This window comes from Callorhinchus milii, unplaced genomic scaffold (assembly GCF_018977255.1).
Source record: "Callorhinchus milii isolate IMCB2004 unplaced genomic scaffold, IMCB_Cmil_1.0 Scaffold11, whole genome shotgun sequence".
NCBI lineage: Eukaryota > Metazoa > Chordata > Chondrichthyes > Chimaeriformes > Callorhinchidae > Callorhinchus > Callorhinchus milii.
Genome location: NW_024704752.1, coordinates 15,342,149 through 15,366,871, shown reverse-complemented (window position 1 = coordinate 15,366,871; position 24,723 = coordinate 15,342,149). Strand labels below are relative to the sequence as shown.

General features: G+C 39.0%; 1 protein-coding gene across 1 annotated transcript; it reads right to left on the bottom strand.

The window, feature by feature from the left end:
* Window positions 1–1,414: 1,414 nt before the first annotated feature.
* nmnat3 (nicotinamide nucleotide adenylyltransferase 3) lies at window positions 1,415–19,655 on the bottom strand. The gene is made up of 5 exons (XM_007888038.2): window positions 19,561–19,655; window positions 18,201–18,336; window positions 11,654–11,837; window positions 8,013–8,125; window positions 1,415–2,996 (listed from the first exon to the last, which is right to left on the bottom strand). Exons 2-5 carry the CDS (start codon window positions 18,307–18,309, stop codon window positions 2,587–2,589), a joined length of 816 nt encoding a protein of 271 aa, XP_007886229.1. The 5' UTR covers window positions 18,310–18,336; window positions 19,561–19,655; the 3' UTR covers window positions 1,415–2,586.
* Between the last annotated feature and the right edge of the window lie 5,068 nt (window positions 19,656–24,723).

Genomic DNA, 24,723 nt, shown 5'->3' with positions numbered 1-24,723 from the left:
GTCATATACTTCATGGCTGTTTGTGGGACACTGCTGTGTGCAAATTGACTGCCGTGTTCACCTTACAAAATACCCCAATCACTATAATTTATAGTAAATCCTGTGAAGCACTTTCAAACACCAACCTGATGTGAAAGGCACTATATCAAATGCAAACAAAAATTATGCAATTTTAATAGGCTAAGTAATGGATCGCAAAGTACAGTACAGAATACTGGTTTGTGACATTATGAGATTTGCTACCTTTAACTAAAGTGTGTCATCCAATAGTTTGATGCAACTGCAATCAAAGCTCAGTAACAGGTCTCAGTACGGTTAACGTGATTTCATTAGGAAGACGCAAGCATATATAGGGATTGCTCTGCTCATTTCGTGGCTGGAGATTGATGTTGCCAAGCAACTGGTTTTATAACTAACGATGGAAGAGTATGATTGCTGCATTTTTTTAAAACATTAAATTACTGCATTTATTATAATATTAATGCAGTGTAAATAAGCAGCACAGGAACATTTCCTTAACCGATTGTACCTATAGAGTTGATGGTTTTCCAGTCTTATCTAACAAAATAAGAACTGCAGATGTTGCACTTAATCTGACCCTATTCCACTTTCTTATCTCTGACCACATGAACGTTCACTTGTTGCCTTCATGGGCTTTTCTCGGTTTTTGCATCAAAGCAGAAACTGAGAAAAAAGCAAATTCGGGCTACAATATTGTCCAAAACAAGGTTTGTTGTTCAAGTGAGTTGTTATGGCAGAACTCTGCACCACTTCCATATCTTACAAAACACAACAGATGATTTTACTACGTTATAGTTAATACTTTTACTGTAGCATCACATCATTGTGACCAGTCTAAACCTAACAACGCCACAGTCAATGATAACAAAGAAAGGTAAACAGTCACACAATCTCAAATACGCTTTTTGAATCACCGAATTAAAAAATGTCCTTCAATTTAATATGACATCTTTCAGTTCAAGAGCGCCTTCCAAAGCACTTCACAGGATTTGCTGTAAAGTGTGGTGACTGTATTTTGTGGGTAAATGTGGCAACCGAATCACATATAGCAATATCGCAGAAACAGCCATTAAACTGTGAAGACTTTGTTGACCGCCATCCAGGATATTGTAGGTCTCAACAGGTTAGATCAAAGTGTACTTTTTTTGGGGGGGTGAGGGGAGAGTTCATTCCTAAAATGTAGGATTGAAATTTTTTTCACCACTCTTTTCCCTCCTTCCTTCTCTCTGTCCCTCTCCCAATGCCTCCAGAACGGTGTGATTTCCTGTCGCTACTTTGTGCAGAATACCATGCATCGGGTATAGCTAGTAGCTCATATTTTGGGGCTTTTCTTTAACATAGCTCACCAACGATAGGAGATCCCCGAAAACAAATATGCCAATGACACGCCCAGATGGAAGACCTTTCCGATGAGGTATAAATCATGTCTCTACGCCAACTGGTTATTGAGAGCTTGGCTGACACACACACAGACATTGTCGTTTTATTAGTATAGATGAAATAATCAAGACATATTTTATGCTTCATTATCCTTGGAGTGGGAATTATATATAGTCCGTGTAGTGTATTTGCTTCATTGCACTATAATTGTAACTTGGGATAAGGCCTTTGCTTTACAGAATTCTTTGCAAAGTTCATTAAGTTCAATAAAGTTCAACAAAGTTCAATAACATTGCTCCACAACTACGGGATGAATCAGTGCAATTTGCGGTAAATAGTGGACAGGATTACTGGAGAAAAATGTTCTTCCAAAGCTACCAGGATTCTGAATATAACAGCCTGTGAGCTTTCATCTTAAGTTATTTTATCTCTTCCAGTCTTACCCTTCTGAACTCTCTTCACATGGAACATCATTCACTGGCTTATGTGTTTCTTAACAGCCTAACATCTGCAGCAACTCAGAATTGCTTACTCCAGCATTTTCTTCTCCATTGCCATCTTTCCCTCCAGTCGTCTGAATTAAGTCATGAAAAATCTCCTTTAATTATTCCCATCGAACTATAATGGATTTTACATTTACAAATGGAAACCTTCAGTTCAAATGAAGAAAAAAATAATTTTGCTAAAATTCCATTATAATTAGGAGCTGATTCAGTATTAACTCTTTCCAACCATCCTCTTCCTCCCAACCCCAGAGAATTTTAGTCAGATAGTTTTTGGTTTTAAATCCAATGATGGGAGCACAAATGAAACACTGACAAATGAAGATAACATACTTTTCAAAGGCAGTTTGGGAGTTGCACTTCTGAGAAAAGAGTGCTTTGACCAAAGACCTTGAATAGAATTCAAATTAAAATGTTAGTATCAAAATCACCTGCCCGTTAAATCAATGTAAAGTTCTGCAATATTCTGATAGCAGGAGTGACAAAGATAAACACATGCATGACTAATACATAAAGAGAGTAAAGAGAGAGAGAAAACAGGTAACCACCTCACTAAATTCCTTCTCTCTATCGCCTAAAAACACAAATCCTGCAAGCCGTAATTATGTTTACAACATGTATTTTCAAGCAACTTTGAATTACAATACATGAAAACTCCTGCAAAATTTGATCATTATTTCAATTAATCATTTAGTGGGCTTATCATGTCGTCTTGGGATTTCAGTGGCTGTAAAATCTCATTTATATTCTGCTGTTCACTTTCCACAGTGTATATATTGTGCTCTTTAATATAGTCAATAACATTATCTGGGACCAAATATTTCACACTCTGGCCCCTGCGCAAAGCTCGGCGGATATGAGTGGCACTTATATCATTCTGCACCCACTCCCTCACCACGTGGATATTACGTCTGTGTTTGAAGAGGATATCGGATTCATAAATGAATCTCCGTGGGGCTGCTCCATCACGGCTAATACAAACCATGCCAAATTTTCCAACTATTTCCTCAATATGTTCATCTTTCCACAGGTTCGGAATGTGAAATGTTCCCAAAACGTCTGCTCCACAAAGCAACTTTAGCTGTGGCAGAACTGCAAAAAACAAACACAAAACCTATGTATCAACGAATGCATCTTTAGAACAAGCTTAGCTACAGAAGGCAATCTGTTTCAAAACGATAACCGTATATGTTTTCATCAATTTTTGCCAACTACAATGTGAAATTGCTGTAAAATAAACAAAGATAAACAAACTTAACCAAGGAGCCCGAGAGGTGCACTTCACTGGAAACAATCTGTTTCAAAGGTACAATAATTAGATTAATAACAGAGAAGGTTGGATATCCAAGTAGGTCAGTCAGCATCAGAAGGTCCATTAATACTTCAGTTAGGAGAGTTATGGGAGTCTTCAGCGAAATCAATTTTGTCATCACAGCTTTTTATTGTAAATCATTTAACACAGGTATGTAACCTTTATTTACTAACCAAGACTGGGAATGGGTATTTCACACTGTCTTCCCTATAGCAGGAAAATCAGTTAGGATGATTTAGTACACCCGTTCAATATCATTATTTTCTTTGAGTTCATTACTACACTTTTCTGTTCTTATTTATTTGCTCAGCCCTTTTAGACATTTCTCAATCTCTTCTCATTATCCTCTTTAATGATCTTAACATTCTTTCATTTTCAGCTTATGGCCGTTTTGCCCACAAAACATACAGTCGTTCACTTTACAGTGTATTGTGTGAAGCGCTTTGAGACGTCTCAAAGACGTGATAAAATGCTATATCAAATGCAAGGATTATTATTATTTCTCTTTAACTATGTTGGCCACCAAGATACATTTTCATTTAAAAGTTAAAAACTAATTCAGCCCAAAAGTGTGGAACTCCACAGAGCGACATGTATGGTATCACTGTGAGATCGGAAATCAGGTACTTATCCATAAAGAAGAAAAGTCAACCATTACAAATGACCATACCAGAACAACATTGGTGGAGGGATCAGACAACATACTGTTAGTGAGAGGAATAGTGGAAGTTACACAGGATGACATAACAGGGGGAAAGAAGAAAATAATTAAAATATTGGTTGAGTTTTACAGCTTCAGTGACATACAGTCACTAATCATATCATTGTGCCCACTAGAGTTTATAAAATTGGACAATGATTTTACCAGTTGGCAAAGCTCTCTTCAAGTGTTTGAGCAACTCTGGTTGCCCCACATGTAGAGGAAATCCACATGAGCGACCCCCAGCACTTTTATATTGCTAATGCTTTCGTCAAAGAGTTTTCTCGTGACCATTATAATCAGGGATAATCACAAACTCAGCTCGGCAGAAATTCATGAAAGAAAGCTGCCAAACAGCGTCATGTCATATGTTTCATCTGATCTTGCTGTTTGCACAAAGAACACAAAACATTATTAATGGACTATTCAACCAGACTGAATTTTAGTATGTTTCAAGTTTGATTTGCAAACAAAATTTGTGGCTCTGTCTTTTCCCTGTCTCGTATTGTGTTGAGATCAACCTGTGGAGACTGGGAGAGAAAGGGACGATGCATTGACTTCTAAGTTGCTCTTCTGAACAGCATTGTGCACTTTAAATATATTGAAAGTAAGCTGTGCAGCTCCAGCAACGCTACTGCTGTGTTCACCATAGGGTTCCCAGAGGTTGCATTTGGGTGAATATGCTGTTACTTCACTAAGGGCGAAACCTTGGGCAAGTTTCCTTACTCCACACACCTAATAATAATCCCTCCAAAAAACAAAAACAATAATAAATTGGTCATTTTCAATCCACGACTGTTTGTGGGACACTGCTGTGCACAATTGGATGTCGCGTTTCGCCCGCAAACATACAGTCAATTCACTTTACAGCATATTCTGTGAAGCGCTTTGAGACGTTTAGAAGATGTGAAAAGCACTATATCAAATGCAAGGATTATTATTATTATTATTATTATTATTATTATCAAAACTGAATGCACTGCCTGTTATTCCAAGTCAGTATTTCCAAGGAGTTACAGCCTCAGGAACCCTTATCTCTCTTATTCACTTGCTCTTCCAATCTATGGACTTTTAAAACAAAGATTGGTATCACCTAACCTCCGCTTCTTAATTCATTTATTTTCAACTTTGGTAGTGATGTATCTTGACCAATAAGCATATATCTAGGATTCTTAATTTACAGATTCATAATAAAACTCTTATTCATTGACACATTATCCATACATACAGTGAAACCTTCCTTACATTTTGCCCACAAAATATACCGTCAATTCAATTAACAGTATATTCTGTGAAGCGCTTTCAGACGTCTCAAAGACATGATAAGGCGCTATATCAAATGCAAGGATTATTATTATTTATTATTAATCTCTTGTTACTATTGGTCCCTGTGTAAGTTCCTTTGTAGTCACTCAAGAAGGTTAAATCGCAATAAACTGAAATTCTGGTAAGCATGTTTACATTTACATTGCAAAAATTGTATAATGTGTTTTTTAAGTATATTATTCAATCAGTTTTCTCCACACATAATGTGCCCTGAAGCACCATTCGCCCAGATTTACTTTTGTAAGTGGAACCAATTAATGAGAAACATCTCCAGCCACTTGACTGTCGAACCTTCATTATTTTCACAAATTAATTTCTTTCCTCTGAAACGTTTTGTTCACAATACACATCTGAAAAGTCTTATTTTTCATCTCGTGCCACATGACATGTTCTTCTTGATCATCAAAATTGCTTCCAATGATTTCCTTCCGAGAAACTAATTTAGTTTTTCCCAATTATCACCCCCATTTCATCTGAACACAATGATTCAAGATTGAGTTCAGCTTCCTCTCCCAAGTACATTTGTCACGCGTAAGTTAGCCTTGGCAGTGAGTGCTAGCAGGTCACTGGACTGTTGGATGAATGTCACATTCATTCATCTGATGTCCACAATTGCAGACTTTTCTGTAAGGCAGGGGAGAGGGGGGAGGAGGTCAATCAGGAAACCCAGCTTATTTTCCCCAAAGTTAAAGGTCTTTCATGAGTTCCAATGCCTCCGCATTATCTTGTTCATTGCTGCATTCGTCAAGTCACTTTAACCCCCTTACCTCTACAATACACTGTAAATAGGTACTTAGAACTTTATTCTTATATGAGGTGCATGGGAGTCACCAGCCCTTCGTGAATAATAGCAAGTCAGCACCAAAGTGCAACAAAAAATCCATTCACTGTATATAAAACTGACAGGAGCTATAAAATACACTGCTGCCTCAATTTTCAATTTCAACATTTGCTCCTGCCCAGGTGACTTTAAATATAAGTCACATTTGCACACTGAATCATTTAATTCATGCCACTGTCAGTTTTTAAAAGAAACATTTATGGTTTGATCTTAATCCATAAAATGAAGTTCTACTATTTCTGCCCCAACGTGACACCACCTGCATCACAATGAAGTACCGAGTACTGCAGTTAATAGAGTTAACACAAGAGAAGAACTCTGAAGCAAAAACACTGAAAAATATGAGTGGATTGTAAATTTATTTCATTTTCAAAATGACCAAAATACATCAAAATAACTGCTGAGATTATATTGAGTTTTAAAGCCTCATCTTCATTGGGCAAGTTATTTAACATCATTATAGACACATTGATATCTGGGTGAATAATTAAAGGCAGTTTTGAAGTGAGACTTTTTCATCATTCATTGAAAAGAATACTGAAATTAAAAAGGCAACTGCAGAAAAAAAGTACAGCAGTAGCACAAACATCCGTTGGTTTTATGGTCAACTAAGGAAAGTGGGGCAAAAAGGGACTTCCTTCACTGGACTGATGCTTACAATTCAATCGTCGAACAGCATTATTTGTTAGCTGACCGCAAGCGTAATGTAGTGTGACTGAAAAGTGTGACAAACTGTCCATTAAATTCCGCTTTCTAATTAGACTTCTAAAATTCAGCTACTTTTGTCTTTCAAGAATAACCCATTCAGGAAGATTTTATTTTTGAGGGGAGGGAGGGGGGGGGCGTATTATTACAAAAAAAAACTTTTGTTTGAATTCGCGCTTAAATATACGGTAAGTGAGAAGCAATTATTAGGTCAGCTGGGTGTCTGATCTACACCAGAAATCCATGCAAAGGATTCCTGATAAAGCCTCAACCTTCACTATAGCATTTTGTGTAACAAATTAACACCGTCTCAATTTGTAGCCTTTCCCATACTATTAAGAAAAGATCATCAGGCAAATGTTCCGTCTGATAAACTCAATGTTTAGATGACAGTAAAAATGCTGTGATATTTACAGACCAAACTGTTGCTGGCACGGATTAAATCCATGATTCGGGCCAGAGATAAGATGAAGTAATAATAATAATAATAATAATCCTTGCATTTGATATAGCGCTTTTCACGTCGGGAGGACATCCCAAAGCGCTTCGCAGAACACACTGTAAAGTGAATTGACTGTATATTTGTGGGCGAACGCGGCAGCCAATTGCGCACAGCAATGTCCCACAAACAGTCGTAGATTGAAAATGACCAATTTATTATTGTTTTTGTTTTTTTGGAGGGATTATTATTAGGCGTGTGGAGTAAGGAAACTTGCCCAAGGTTTCGCCCTGCCTGGAAGTAACTGGCGAATTCACTCTATATCAATATACTATTTGTTCTCAATGTTCCGCTTTCATTCAACCTTGTGCACTGGTAACGAAATTCAAATGGAGTTTAATTTCCGAGTTTACATTTAAAATGTATTAAGTATGTTATGCAAGTGCCTTGGCTTGTTTCGTCATCATGTTGTAGTAAGCAAGCACCATAATTCATACCTTTTTATCAAGTGATTCCAAATCAAGGCCAGAACAACTAGCAATAATTTCTGACGGTGCTTATTCTGCTTTACACACTCAAATTCTGGGGTGGGGCTCAAACCCACAATTTTCTAACTAGGAGGCAAACATCTACCAACTGAGATAAACTGCCCATCAGAGCTCAAACAATGCACTGTCCCATCCTTCACAGGACTTGACAGTGACCTTTGTAGAATGGAACTTTAGGATGTGTTTTTCCACATCTGAGTGTCTGTTTGAAAATAAAACATCCCATGGGATCCACACCTGAAATAGACTGGGATGAATCTGAACAGTGTTCCTCTTTTAAGAACTGTCTGTTTTCGGGAGCTGTTCCGTTCATAATTCGATGCTGATGAAGTAATGCATTGTGATGGTGCCTGCAATGAAACAAAGGAGAAGGCAATACAGCAAGACCTCTGTTTATTATAATCCTATCAAAGATGCACAAGCAGATTTAGTCACGCTTTCAATTAATACCACACAGATTCTCAGCAAGGAGCACAAGGGACCACTTCAAACTTTAATTAGTTCTTTACAGAAAAAATAAATTCAGAAGTTAAATAAGAGATTTTACATAAGCGGGAGTTACATTTTCCCAGTATTTCTCATGTGAGCACTGTCTCCCCAACATATTCATTCGTAGTAAACTCTTCCGAAGCAGATGTCATTGAGGGAAATATTTAATTCAACCATGCTAAATAATGTACACAATTTTATTTATGTTATAAATATGTAATTGTCCATGTTGAAAATATGATTATGTTGAAAATGTGTAATTGCAATACTCTTTATCCGCAGGCAAATGTGTAAAATGTTGCATTTTTAAAATCAGGGAATATATGCCTGGTTAATGGGAAGGGATTGCTATAGAGGGTCTTTTAGACTGTTATACAAACAGATGGAATCAGACACAGACATACTAGATCAGCATCGAAAGTCTTTCAATCCATCTACAAGATGGCACAGTTATTATTTAGATGACTGATTAGACGTATCCTATCTGAAGCAGAAGAAGTGACACTTTCAGACGTCATGGAGTTTGGACTGGTGCTTCGCTATCTGCTAACATTAACTGATTCAGTTTTAAATTTGCTGACCAGTAGCATATTTGTTAAAGTTACACTGCTGGAAAGAAGAGTTTCAAGAGAAATAGTCTGACAATGGAAACTAATCCTGTTTAAATATATGTAAGACCATATTTTTCTCACTATGTTTACTGTCATTGGAAACTTAAGGTTTCACCTGACAGATGTGCAATAGAATGAGCAGGAAGACTATTCGCTTTAATTCCTAACATGGCTGTCGCCAATGCTTATTCTCTCCAACTTTCAGTCTAATCACATGATACCCTCTAGTGGCTATCACCTCTTAATGCCACTACAACACATACACAGTTCTCTGTTCACCAAACCAGTTACTAAACTCAACAATGCACCAAGCGCAGAATTTCCCTTCAGTGATTCTTATTCCTATACAGGTACACACACAATCTTATAAAGTAAGCAATGATTATTGTCACATATTATATCACAATAAAACCACAGAACAGTTTCTAAATATAGTTTGATAACCAACCCTGAATTCAGTGCTAATTTCTTATGTAGTCCATAAACCTCGAACCTCATTGCACTGTGAATATATTACAGGAACACATCAGCAATTACCTCTGCAGCCCTGTGCCTCTGCATTTAGGTTTAAAGTTGCAAACAGGGGTTTCCCGAATAACTCGGGAAGTTATTTTGGTGTGAATTTATAGAGACAGAGAACATTGGAGGTTCAATTTCTGGTATGGATTTGCAGCTAGAAAGCTGTAGAGGTCCTATAGTGTACCCCAGGGCCCCAGGTTATTGAAGGGAAAATCAGAAAGGGTTCCCATTACTCAATACAATCTTCGAAACCCTGCTTTGAGTACATCTTGTTCAAAATTTTGTGAAGATAGAATCATCTCAGCTTCAATTCCCCTGAAGAGGAACCATGGGCCTGATATTCCTGATGACAAAATCTTTGCTTTCTATTTTTACATCACTTTGACTTCTGATTGTGAATACTGTTAATCTTGACACAATCTCTTCATGAAAGAAAACCATTTCTGGTTTGAAGACAGAGCTAAGAATGAAACAATGCTGCAGGTACCTTTGCATCTATAACCAATGTCAGTTACCGTGGAGCAAAATTCATTTCCATTCAGACATTAAGTGCAGTGATAATGCCAAGAATCTGATGCACATCTTAATGTTGGCCATGATTAATTATTCTCACCATCAGTCACAATGGTTATATCATTGCTTGTTTGACTCCCAAGAAAAGGACCGATGTCTACGAGACTGGGATAAGCCTCTAAAGCAGCTTTGATTCCCAACAACTGAGGAGCTTTGTTTTGGAAGTCTACTTTTTTGCTTGTTGCTAATTCAGCAATTCATCAATTTCCTGGACCAATAAAAAAACATTTGATTTGGATTTGAGTTAAAACTAGTTCTCCCACTCTTAGTTTGCTCCTTAGTTTGACAGAAGTTGGTTAGATTAGAAGATCAGCCATGATTGAATGGCGGGGCAGGCTCGAAGGACCAAATGGCCTACTCCTGCTCCTACATGTTATGTTATGTTATGTTATGTTATGTTATGTTATGTTATGTTATGTTATGTTATGTTATGTTATGTTATGTTAAGCAACAACAACAACAAAATTACATTTATAGAGCGCCTTTCACGTCGGGAGGATGTCTCAAAGCGCTGAACAGTCAGGGATCGGGGAAGGGTGGTATAGGGGTGAGGGAAGGCAGAGAGGTGGGAGGGAGACCAAAGGCACAGTCGAAGAGAAGGGTCTTGAGACTGGCCTTGAAGGAGGCAAGGGAGGAAGCGAGGTGAAGGGACCGTGGGATGGAGTTCCAGAGTGTGGGGACAGAGAGACTGAAAGCCCGGCCACCAATGGTAGGGCAGGTCGGGCAGGAGACATGGAGCAGGCCGGAGCCCGCTGAACGGAGGGAGTGGGCAGGTTGATAGGGAGTCAGCAGGTCAGAGAGGTAGGAGGGGGCAAGGCCATGGATGGCCTTAAAGGTGAGGACGAGGATCTTGAACTCAACCCTCTGGGGGATGGGGAGCCAGTGGAGTCGGGCGAGGGTGGGAGTGATGGGGTCACGGAGCCTGGTGCGTGAGAGTACACGAGCTGCAGAGTTTTGGATGATCTGCAGCTTGTGAAGGGAAGAGTTGGGAAGGCCGATGAGGAGGGAGTTCCCGTAACCAAGCCTTGAGGTGACGAATGCGTGGGTGAGGGTTTCGGCAGCCTGAGGGGTGAGGCAGTGGCAGAGTCTGGCAATGTTGTGGAGGTGGTGGTAGGCAGTGCTGGTCATGGCGTGGATGTGGGGGAGAAAGGATAGTTCAGGGTCAAACAAGACACCCGGGTACCTGACTGGCTTAGTGAGGTTGAGTGTGCAGCCGTGCGAGGCTGATGCTGCAGTGCCTGAGGTGCGGAGGCGCTGGCACGAGCCAATCAGGAGGGCCTCGGTCTTGCTGACGTTGAGTTGGAGAAAGTTGTCTCTAGTTCAGGACTTGATGTCGGACAGGCAGTCAGTCAGGACCTCAGTAGTCCTGGATTTCAGGATGGAGGCAGAGGTAGATTTGGGCGTCATCCGCATACATGTGGAAATTTACCCCATGTCTGTGGATGACGTCAACAAGGGGGAGCATGTAGAGGGTGAAGAGGAGGGGACCGAGGACAGAGCCCCGAGGAACACCGCACGAGACAGTGCGGGGGTTGGAGGAGAAGCTGTTTGCTGCGACGAAGTGGAGGCGGTATGAAAGATAGGACCTTGCAAGGATTATTTTTACACAGAGAGATGATAGGTGTATCAAAATGTAGGCAGGGAATGCTGATCTCTATATTCGTCAGACAATCTGAGCCTTTTTACCTCAGGACCTTCACAGTCTGCAACCAGTGAGTTTGTTCACACTCCCAGGCGTCCTCAGTGATCCAGTCTGACGAGCGTACAGCAAGCTGTACCATAGCAATTCGGTGATCCCCTCTCACTAGCCCTCTCTTCCCATATTTATCGTGAACTGGAGAAATGATGCCTTTAATAACCTTGAACAGTCCTAGGACAGAAGCATTGAGGAAAAATAAATCGACTTAGAATTTCGAACGGTCAATGTTAGTTCACCCGCGATGGCTTTTGTTACGCAAATATATTTCACTACAGGAGTAAATATCATAGGTTTTAAAAATTGTTTGTTAACAGTGATTTTGGCAACAGGTTTTCTGAAAATTCATGAAAGGGCTTAGAGTACAATAAATGTATAATTTATGAATGAATAACAAAGCCCTAAATCAAATAGCATCAAGCTGTTTCCCCAGCCTCTGCCAATTCTGCTCAACAACCAAACAGTGAGCCAAGCTCACTCTTCCCTCTATGTACGAAGGCAAATGCTGGGCTTCTACCTGTACCTGGTGCTGAGAAGTATGGGTCTGGCAGATCTGCCTTGGAGCCCTCCACCCAGAACACTTGTCCATTGCCAGAACACTTGTATAATTGCTGAGAAATTCCTGACTCACGACATTCATGTCTTGGGTAGCTCGCCCGCAGTTGAGCACTGGATTTGGGATCAGAAGGCTCTGTGAATCTTGGTGGACAGACTCAGCCCTTCAACAGCAACAACTTGCATTTATATAGCGCCCTTCACGCGGGGTAGTATCACAGAGGCTTGGCAGTGGTGGAGTCTGACACCGAGCCAGGGGGAGAGGGAGCAGGGAGGCAAGCACGATCAACAAGGAAGGTTTTTATCTGGGATTTGAAAGTGGGGAGGGAGGGGGCAAGGCGGAGGGATTGAGGGAGGGGGTTCAGAGTTTCGAGGCATAGTGGATGAAGGCACAGGCACCGATGGTGGAGTGGAGGGGGTGAGGGACGAGCAGGAGACCAGAGCCAGCCGAGTGGATGTGGTGGTGGGTGGGGGCTAAGCAGATCAGTCACCCTTCGTTCTTTTGAGATCAATAAAATGAATATCTTATAATACAAATTTTACATTAATATAGTACTTTTCACAGCTAAAACGAATTTCCGTTGGGCAACGCATTTGGAATTGTAAGCATGCTCTCATCCCAAATGGGGAAGCAATGTTTCCCTTAGAACTCAACTGACACTGAGGATACACTCCTGGTAAAGTCAGACAAGGTCCTCAGTCGTCGAAAGCAGGCTTGAAACATAAGTATGTCCTCATACTTCAAGAAGCTTTCAATAGCAGTTTTAGCTTGACATGCATGTGGTTACTGTTTCTGAACCATGCACCAGCCTGCAGTGCCATATTTTGGAGAGAAGAGAAGTAGGAACAATTTTCTTCCAGAGTAATTAAGTGCCAATAATAATATACAAATAAGGCTCAGGATCAGCAACTCTAATGAGTACTGGGATTAGCGTGTGAACGAGGGGAACCTGAGTGCTTTATTATAAGCCTTTAATCTTATTTGACAAAAAAAGCAGTCAAAATGAAATAGAGGATATGCTACTGGATTTGTTTCTCTGACAACCTTTCACAACTTTGGAATCAGATCTTGAAACCAAATACAGCTGAAAGCATTTCAAAAGTGCAAAAAAATCTATCCCTTTGGATTTGATAACATATGTAATGACTGGTCTGTTTGGGATTAAACACACCAAATTTTAAATCCAAAGAAAAAGGATTTCCGGAGGGATCGGTGGAGGTCAAGGATCAGGGGTGCTGCTGAGCAGTGTGGCACTGTTTCAAGGGGAGATGTGATCAACCAATGCTTCCAACAGGAAATTCCATGGTACCTGCAACGGGGCAGGAGTAGAGGAGCTTAATTAGCATAAAGAAACTGTGGCTGTGCATTTTATTTTTTAAAAAATAGCAAAATCGATTTACATTTTGAGGTGCAGAGTTCATTTTGGCCAGGCACATTCCCTGGTTAATCGCAACATGTCTGATTAATGTGTGATGGAGTAGGGTTTAGCAGTTAAGTCCATCGACTATCATCACTGACTGGGAACCAATTTGTCACATTGATGCAATAATTGAAGAAAGTGTCACCGTCAACATTAACCGGAGAAAAATTGCACAGAAGCTGAGAGAAACGGCAAGTATCTGGGGAGAGGGTTAAGGTAAGGAGTATTTGAAATCCATAAACAGAGAGAATTAATTGCAAATTTTGACAAACAAAAAAAAACCTCAGTTGCATTTTCGTGAAAGTTTGGTTCAATCCAATTTGGATTAAGTGAACTTCTCTTCAATTGAGATAAAGTCCACGTGACTTTATAAAGCAAAACGGCGCCATTTTGGATGTGTAGTTATGCGGCTGCTATGTGGTATTACACAGAATGCACTGGTTTAAGCAACAGCAATGACAATAATAATCCTTGCATTTGATATAGAGCCTTATCAAGTCTTCAAGACATCTCAAATCGCTTCACAGAATATACTGTAAAGTGAATTGACTGTGTATTTTGTGGGAGAAACGCGGCAGCCAAATGCACACAACAGTGTCCCACAAACAGTCGTGGATTGAGTGACCAATTTCTTATTTTGTTTTCAAGGAATTATTATCCCCATAAAAGCAATCCACCAATCGACCACCAACAGGTTCCTACTTACTGCTAGGTAAACAGATGCGTGTGTGTGGAGTAAGGAAACTTGCCCTGCCTGGAATTGAACCCAGTCTCTCGCTTGCGAGGCAAGCACTCTAACCACTGGGCTACAAAGAACGTGTTGGGAGTTGGACTGCTCCCGGTAAAGCAGCTTTAAGGAATACATGCTCAAATCACAAGGTTCAATCATGGACTTGAATTTAAACTCAGCAAATGAAATCTGGAGCAAGCCGATCCAATTCAATGCACATTGTAACAAGTGGATGAATTCACACAGAGCTTCACCACAGCCCATTGTAACGAGATTCACAGAAAGCAGCAGCACTTACAGGAAAAAGCCATTAGAACGTAGCTCTTCCAGCAGGGAACAAGATCTCTTCTCTGATAGCTGTTAATGGTCAGAATGCACATTTACATTACAGGCACAAGGCCATTCCTGTTACGTCTCTTTTGAGGCCTGTCCAATGAGTGTTTCCTTAAAAAACATATGTGATGACAAATTCCATCTCGGTCTAGATTTACTCCATTTATTTAGCCTTTTGGAGGCTCCAGAATTTGGAAAATTATTGAATTCATCCTTAACCTTAAAGTCAGTTTTCAGTAGTTCTTAGGAGCACTGGCTTCATAATGAAGAATTTCCCCCATTTCTGAAATCAAATATATTACATAAATAAGAGTAAATCTAGACACAGGCGGAATTTCTCTCCAACAAGGCATGTACAGCGAATGGATTTCAATCTGAATGTTTTCCTTTCAACCATAAACTTGTAGGGGTCACAATCAAGACAATTGAATGATATCCACATATGATATCCACACTTTCTCTGGGTACTAAACAACAAGAGCATCAATACGTTGCATTTATATGGCCCCCCTCCATTATCCTTGCATGCATGATAGTTTCAGTTCAGTTTCAAATAACAGGACATTTCCCAAGAGAATGTTACAACTTCACACAGACATAATTCCATCTGATGAACAGGGTCTCAATTATTTCCAATGAGTTACTGTATTTTTATTTAAAAGAAAACTCTGTGTCAACACCCAAAAAAAAAAGATATATCAAATCTGGCGGGGAGGAAATGCTACTTTATTCTCAGTAAAAAAACAGGTTAATAATTGATAATAAAATAAAGGCATCACAAGTGTGTGCCCACCTTCACCTACTCTATTACTCTGTTGTATTGGTTATGTTTTTGAAAAATGGTTCCAGTTTTATTTTATTTCAGTTAGATAGATATTTCTGTACTCTGGAGGGTCGTAGCTGCAGACGTTATTGCCTTATGTCTTGTGCCCCTCAGAGAACTGTATAGAACCAAATGTGGTGAGACTGTAAGAATTGGTTTGGAGAGTCTTGTTCATTTCAGTTAAAAGTATTAGAGCCACAGCCTCCATCATTGCAGGGGAAGTTATTGTGAAATAGATACAGATCTATTGCAATGTATATATCAAAACACTTCACTGTACCCTATGATTGATAGGTATTATTGAATTCCGACTGAACCACTTTATTACCATTTAAATAGGACTTTTCATTTTCACAGTGCCTTATTCCTGGAAGTATCTTGTGTGACTGGGTGTTATTAAAAATTTAAAGATAATTTTGATGCTTCACAAGGGTCAGGATTCGATATCAACTACGCTCTGAGCATGAATGAAGCAACACATGAGAACACAAACAGACCTCAGCACTGCCTAACTTTGGTCCCTCAAATGATGTGCACATAACCATAATAATAATCCTTGCATTTGATATAGCGCTTTTCACGTCGGGAGGACGTCCCAAAGCGCTTCACAGAACACACTGTAAAGTGAATTGACTGTGTATTTGTGGGCGAACGCGGCAGCCAATTGCGCACAGCAATGTCCCACAAACAGTCGTGGATTGAAAATGACCAATTTATTATTGTTTTTGGTTTTGGAGGGATTATTATTAGGCTCTGTGTGGAGTAAGGAAACTTGCCCAAGGTTTCGCCCTTCCTGGAATTGAACTCAGGTCTCTCGCTTGCAAAGCGAGTGCTCTAACCACTGTGCTACAGGACTCCACAATATCTAGCGGGAATCAGTGGACAGAAAGGAGCTGGACCACAGCTGATTTATTCTCCTTTCCTAACCCAGGCCGCTGAAGCAAACTTAAATGCCTCTGATGTCAATACAACTGAGCTCAATTAACTCAGCATTGACCTAAACACCCTCCTCCATTGTATGGGTCAGTTCCACACCAGACTAGTACCTTCAATGACAGACATCAGGGAGCGAGCCACTCTAAACTTAATTCTTCACATGAAAAGAATAAGATGGATCGAGTCTTCATCACTCACAACCCAAAGAATATTACGAACATGATAATGAGCATGAAATATGATAATGAAACCCCAAGGCTCAAGATGTGGCCAGTCAGCAGATACTGGAAAGAACAACAGCTCACAGTCAAAGTCATCTTTATTTAAGACTTTGGATATCTCAGGAGCAGATTCAGGGAGATGAATGACACTGACAGTCCCATAACTTGTAATTCAGCAAATAATAATGAAATTGGTGTGAATATATACAAAATCCCTGGGTTTCAAATTACTTAAAGCGAATGTTATGGTTAAATGAAAAACAGGTACAATTTTTTATTGATATCTCTGGATGGTGTGTCTTGAAACAACAATATGTTATGAAATTAACCTTGCTGGGAGCACAGAAAACGTTTTAAGAAATTCCTTTTTACCCCACATCCGTTCCCTGACCAGCACTGCTTTTTTCCACCTCCGCCGCATTGTCCACCTCTGACACATTGCCCACCTTCGTCCGAACCTCACAACCAACACAGTTGAAACCCTCAGCCATGCCGTCGGTACTTCCCGGCTGGATTATTTCAATGCCTTCCTCGCTGGTCTCCCCAGCTTCACATGCACAAATTAATTCAAAACTCCACCACCCGGATACTCACCCGCATATAACTCCGTACCCCCATCACACCAGTCCTTGCCAGGCTCCACTAGTTCCCAATTACTGAACAGATCAATATCAAGATCTTCTCACTCGTTTTCAATTCCCTTCATGCCCTCCCAACTCCCTACCTATCCAACCTTAAACCTCCCCTCCACCACCCGCGGCCTCCGCTCGGCTCACAGCTCACAATATTTACTCAGGGGCCACAAGAGTAAATATTGCAGGAAATAATGATACTATATTAGTAATGGGACATGCTCTTCTGAAGCTACAGTATGTATGCCACCATATCACAGAAATTTCCCTGTCTGGAATGGAATGTGCACACTCAGCCTGGAGGTACCCTGTTTCTCTAATTCTAGAGGGTATTAGGCACAGCTTGGCAAGGTCCACGGCTTGGGGCTCCCAGAGAGTGGGCTGGTATACTGCTCAGTTTAACCAGCTGAAATCGCATTGCTTGCCAATAAGAGCACTGACTGGCAAGCTTCCCATCACTTGTCCAGCTAGGACCACCCAAGATCCCATTAGAGCTTTGACTTGCAAGGTTAACAGTTGCTGAGTGGAAATTCATGATGCTCCCGATGACCTGTTTGCTTCTTTAAATCCCGCCGATGAACTAGGCTGGCTGTTCTGTCATCAGATGTGCCCTGGTGTGTTGCAGACTCACCCCACTAGCGAGTCTGCCACAGGGGGTTGACTTGATTCATTGCCAAACACATAATCTTGGAGTCAGAAACTGATACATTGGAGGATCTCCCCACTGTGCTTCCATACATAACTATTCAGTAGAAAAACAATATGAATCATTTGTACTTGAATTCCCTTTGGATATCACATTCCAGTTCTCGCGTTTCCTTTCCTTTGAAACCATTTTTAAAGCTACACAGAACACTTGAAACTTTAAAGCTGTTTTGACACTGACCTGTTTGATGAAGATGATCTCTGGCAAGCTCAAATATGCGCAAGTGTATATTAGTGATGGGGTTGAAGGAACCACAGGCCAGGAGCACAACTGGGACTTTGCTAACCATTTTACTGCAAAGACGAACTCCAACAAGCTATATAGAAAAGAAAGACGCAGTTATTAGTTGATTAAATATTAATGCACTATTCACAAAGTCAGGAATTTCAAATGATTGGTTTGCAACACAAGGTACTTGATAGAGAGAAGAGTTGAGAAATTTATCCTTGCTGGATATCAAGTTTAGCTCTTCACAACTTAACACACAGCATTTTGAAAGGAGCATGTGATGCGGTATAAACAGAAAGATTGGATTAAGATCGTTTGCCCTGGAGTTGCCAGAGTGCAGCTGTGAGTTTAATGTGGTTGTGATTAGGGTCAAGGTATTTTGAGCGCTTCTGAGATTTCATTGGAATCGAGCAGTATCTATTCTCAACTCAAGGAAAATAAAGTAAAATGTGAAGCAAGTTTCAATTTTCAGACATGTTGATTCTTTCTCATTTTACGACCAGGGAAGATTGTTTATCAATAATAATAATATTAACAAGAACATATTAGTGATAATAATTCTTGCATTTGATATTGTGCCTCTCAAAGTGCTTCACACAATATGTTGTAACATGAATTGACTGTATATTTTGCGGGCAAAACACGGCAGACAATTGCACACAGCGGTGTCCCACAAACAGTCGTGGACTGAATGCCCAAATTATTATTATAATAATAATCCTTGCATTTGAAATAGAGCCTTACCACGTCTTTGAGACATCTCACAGCGCTTCACAGAATATACGTGAAGTGAATTGACTGTATATTTTGTGGGCGAATTATGATTAGGCGCTATATCAAATGCAAGGATTATTAATAAAACATTCACTCTCTTCATTAACAAGACATTGCATTAATCTGTTTTTGAAATTTAGTGGTAACGCACTGTATTCGGAAATCTTTCTTGTCACAGCTGTCCTAGAAGCTGTCATTTGTTTACGTTTGCTTCCCCACTTTTCCAACTCCCCACGTGGCTGGAGATACGCGTGTCCTTGGCTTTGCTCGCTGTTGGTGTCTTGGAGACTGCTTTAATTATAGTTTTTGTAAGAATATTTATTCTCCCCTGCTGCTACCAACCAGGTAGCACAAATGAGTTCAAAGCTGCCTTGCAGAATGCTTTAATTTTTCTTACAAAAAAAAGTTTTGCTTGCAAGGAAAAATAACACTGAAGCCCCCTTTCTTCAATCCTTTTCCCCACATTGCTACCCAGAGGGTGTATTTTACAGATCTCCCTGTCTTTCTTTCTCTGCACAGATTCAGAAGCAGCACTTACAGTTCCCCAGAGTATTCATAACGAGAAGACTGTCACCATAACTTCTTTGTCTTAACTGCTTTTGCTTTCTGTTCATCCACCACATTGGACACAGATTCTGAAGTCTTCTCTGTTTTGCCCTCTGGTGGCTCAACCTCCAGTTTAATGCAAACCCAAATTGTTATGGTATAAGAGGAAGGACAAACTACTGTGTATACAAGATGTCCAATATTTCACAACAAACTCAAATCCCTTTTTTATATTCTGACTCATTCATTCACAGTATATATATATTGGTGTGTGTGTGTGTTTCTCCCCCATTAATGATTCTATTCACAGAAGGATTATCACCAGTGGAAAGCGAGGGGGAGAACTGTAAATTTGTATACTGTATGTACACAGAGATTTAATAATAATAATCCTTGCATTTGATATATTGCCTTATCACAATTCTAGACATCTCAAAGCGCTTCACGGAATATACTGTAAAGTGAATTGTCTATATGTTTTGTAGGTGAAAGGTTTGTTAAACTGTGGAATTCATTTTTAAGCATTTATAAATGATATTTAGGAAAAATAATAATATTAAACGATATTGAGAAAGATCGGAAGAATGGGATTTAATTAAATAGTGCAGCTCTCTTTGGAGTGAGCATCAGCCCAGACAAGATGAACTTGTACTAGTGAGCATTCATTTCACTCCAAACACAGTTAACACACACTGTCACACAGCCCACATAAAATTATTTGCATTAAATAGTGAACACTGGGGAGAGATATTTAAAGAAAAGTAAAGTAATGGTTGTTTTAGCAACGTTATTATAGTTAAATATATTCTTATTAACTGTAAACAAGAACAATGACACCAGCTTATGAGACACACAAAGTCTATAACACACTGATCGAGGGATTGTAATTTAGTTTTCCGACTCACCAATTATTCATATGTTGGATTCTTACCATACAGTTTCAGCTGACGCAAACTTGTTTTTCATTCTGTGCATATAATGAGCACAGCAAATGTTAGACACGCTTTATGGAATATTCATATTATGCTGAAATCTCAGAGCTGCACATCTTACAGCCTCTCTAACTATGCTTTGGTTTTGCTATCTACAAAATGACTATTTTCATGGTCTGTTACAAGCATTACGAACACACAATTCTGTGGTTACATTATTACAAACTCACAGCATAGAAATAAACTGTGCAAATCAATCAAAAATTGAACTTATTTTAATTCTAACATCATAATAAATGTTTGATCAAGATTTCAGTTGGCTGCACCTGAAGAAAAATTACAGTATTTGGTAATATGTATTTGTATTGCAGCCCATTTATTTATTCATCAATCACTCAACAGGAGATTATTGAATTTGATTGACTGTCCTTGTCTGATATTTTACACATGTTAAATTTTCTTACCTGCAACCAAATAATCTTGATTTCAGAAACAATTGGATTATTGACTGTTTGATTGGATTATATTTTCACGCAAATCTCTCTGCAACAGAAGATTTTGAAAAACATTTTCAATGAACATGCTATTTCAGATTAAACACAATATAACTAAATTGCCTTGTACTGTGTGTGAAACGAATACAAATAAACCTTGGTATGTAAAAGGAATGTTGGTGAACAATTGCTCTAAGCATATCCAGTGCAGTCTTAGACTGGTTTGGCTACATGATATGCAATAAACTCAACATAGTTGACTTCCTCAATCTTTCAGTTTCCTTTCCTCCACTGACCCAGATTTTTCAGTGAAGGTAATCCCCATGACATCCCATCTTCCCTCAAGTTATAATCAAATAATAATAATCTCTGCATTTGATGTAGCGCCTTTCATTTCGGGAGAAAGTCTCAAAGCTCGTCATAGGATTTACTGTATTTACTGAAGTAACTGTGTATGTTGTAGATAAACACAGCAGTCCCATCAATGTCCCACAAAAAGCGATGAAGTGTTTGAACAATTTTATCTGGGATTGTTGACTAGGACACTGGGAGAAACTCTTCAGGTAAAGCTTTCTGGTATCTTTAACTCCCCTGACTGACCTCCACTTGCCTTAGCTCCACAACTAGGCTCTATTGAATAGAAATATTGTCAAAGCTTGATAGTTTATCAAATAATCCTTGTTAAAATTAGTTTGACATAGCTATGTCCAATCATTCAGTAGTTCAGTATTTATAACAAGTTGAGGAATATAAATGTAAATTGCTCAGATAGAACCTCACAATAAATATTCAAAATTCAAATTTAGTATCCAAAGAGGTAATTCTGGATAACACAGTATATTCTGTGAAGTGCTTCAAGATGTCTTGAAGACGTGATAAGGCGCTATATCAAATGCAAGGATTATTATTATTATGAACAATAACTACAAACCAAGAGAACTGAAAAATAATTTACCTGACTGTCTTCTATGGTGTGAAAGCATATAAAATACTGCTAAATCAGATCTTGTTGCCTTCACTCTCTTATGGGCATCTACATTCAGAACAAGCACATGCAGTTTCGCAACCTAATTATCCTAGAAGAATATTCAACCTCTGTAACTGAACTATCAGCTCATGATGACTGGAAATGATGTAAAGAATTCAGTAAGAAGCATGGTTTCTGAGCCTTATGCTACAGAACCTCCTCAATTTAACGGAGGCAACTCAAATATCATGACGGACATACTGAAGACCTGTTCTAGAACATTTCTAACAAATAAATTCACCTTACTTCACTTAGAGTTTTGTAGATTTAGATAACAGTCATTAGTTGCAGTTCCAGAAATATCCCTTTTTTAACATACTTTGACATTTAGTTTACCTTAAAAATCTTCCACAAACTCCTCCAACAGTCTGATTGATTAATACCCTGACTGAGCAGCAAAGGGCCACACATGTTTGTGAATGCACTTGTGTACCTTGGCATTTAATATTGTTTTCATTGAAAGAAATGAAATGGCACACGTGTTTTCATGCTGACCGTGAAGTTCGTCGAAGCGCAGTGTGACACCAAGACACCAATTTACTGTCTTATTTGACTCAAACTCAATACGAAAAAGCATGAGACCACTCCCACATACCTGTCAGTATCTGCTACCAACCTGGAATGATCTTACGCGCTTAATAGGAACGCTGATATTGTGCAGAAGAATTGTTCGATTTTGTTGCTCTCTTGCTGTGAATGTTGTGCAGTTTACCACCTCCTGCTACTATTCAGCTTCTTTCTACCACCCACCCCTGTCAGTTTGCCTGCCAACAACTTGAACTAGATATGAACTTTTTTCACAATCTCAATTGAACAAATTACTGAATAATGGATTGAAACCGTATCTTTGATCAGATGCCTAATTCAATTTCAGGTGAAAAAATGAACCAATGAACCCGCTCCACTAACAATTAGAGTGGAGTATATATTCAAAATTTTCAATATATTTCCCAAAGTAATTGTTTGGCCAATTTAATAAGTTGGGAACAATTTAGAGGTTCTAATAGTAATTTCCCAGCATTATTATTTCTTACTTTGTATTTTATTTTGTGTGCAGGAGTTCGTGTCAAGTTGAGCAAAATCGTTTTCTGACTATCTTAAACTGGTAAACATACAAAATTGAAAGGCTGATTCTAAAACTAATTACTGGGTTATTACCATTAATTTGTTCCCAACACTTTGAAGTGGTCAATTAGTTTATATTTTTTGGAGGGTAAGGGGAAATACCTTATAACTTATTGGAAAACAGAAACCAAAACATGCTATCGATCACTAGACTTGAACAATTGCTTTAGGCAGTACAATTCAGACAGGAGTGACAAAGAAACATATATAATATTCCTTGTGTTGACACATACTCTTAAGCTATTTCTAAGTGTCAATATTATGGTAGTTTAATTTTACTCGTGTTTTGTAAAGAACTTTGAATTTTGAAAATACTTTTCCTATAGAGTTTGTTTTTCTAATTTTTCCTTCTCCTGTCTTTAAGGTTGTGACTCATATTGGCGCATGGATCCATGGAACAGGCAACTCTACAAACCTCATCCAAGTAACCATTCTTCATGTCTAAACCTAGAGAGTGATTGTTAGCAGGCAATTTAACCATGATTATACCATTATTCAGCGTCCATCACACACTTTTCTGTGAGGATCACTAAATAGCGATCAAAGGAGCAGACCAGATACATATTTCCCCTCTGAAGGCCAAGGTGCTCCTACACTGCCTCATCTGCAATCATTCCACTCAGAAAGGACCACATTTTGCATCAATTCAGATCCACTTTCCTCTCTCTATAGATGCTGCCTGACCTAATTGTTCCCAGTAACTTCTGTTTTTGTTGCATCAATTATCGTGTGTTCTGTATTGCTCAATATCAAATCACTTACTGTAGTAAGTTTAACTACTGTGTCTATTTGCTTTCTATGTATACAATCTACGTGACACATGAAATACCTTTATATATTTCTCCATATTTTTAACCCAATACCTGGAAGCAGTTGCTTGTGTTATGGGGGCAAGGAACTTGTATTCATTCAAGATACAGGGAAAAGGTTTGCAATCTACTCAATAATGTCGACACCAATCCACAATTTAATTTACATTCAAATCAAAGCACTGGTGATACTGATAGACACCAGAGTAGAACAGGTTTATGTCAATACTGAGCAAAGAATTGACCATAAGTAAGATAATTTAGTTGTCTGAATGGAAGCAATTAAATCTTAATGGGAGATAAGTAGAACTCAGGGCCAGCCTCCCATTAGCTTCAACATTGACTTTAAAGAGATAAATAGATCTTTTCAAAGGAGTTTCCGGGAAACTATTTACACCTTTGAGGAGAATTCAGAAAGCACCAAAATTTCATTTTCATCTTAAAGAATGCAATGTTTACTTTTGATGCATTTGAAAATCAATAAAAAGAATGCTTCTTCAAACATTTTCCCAATAAGGTACTCCTTTGGAAAAATGGAACACATAATTCTACAGACCTCCCTCGGATTCCTATTTCCCATCCCTTTAACATTGTACGATTATTACCAACATCAATGGTAGCAGAAAAATCTTTACATGACAACCACCATCACCATCAGTTAAAAATAATCGAAATGAAGGTGAATGTTTACCACCAAGAGAGACATATCTGGACTTTGATGGCTTATTATAGAATTACACTTACTGTATATCAGGTTATTTTTTGATT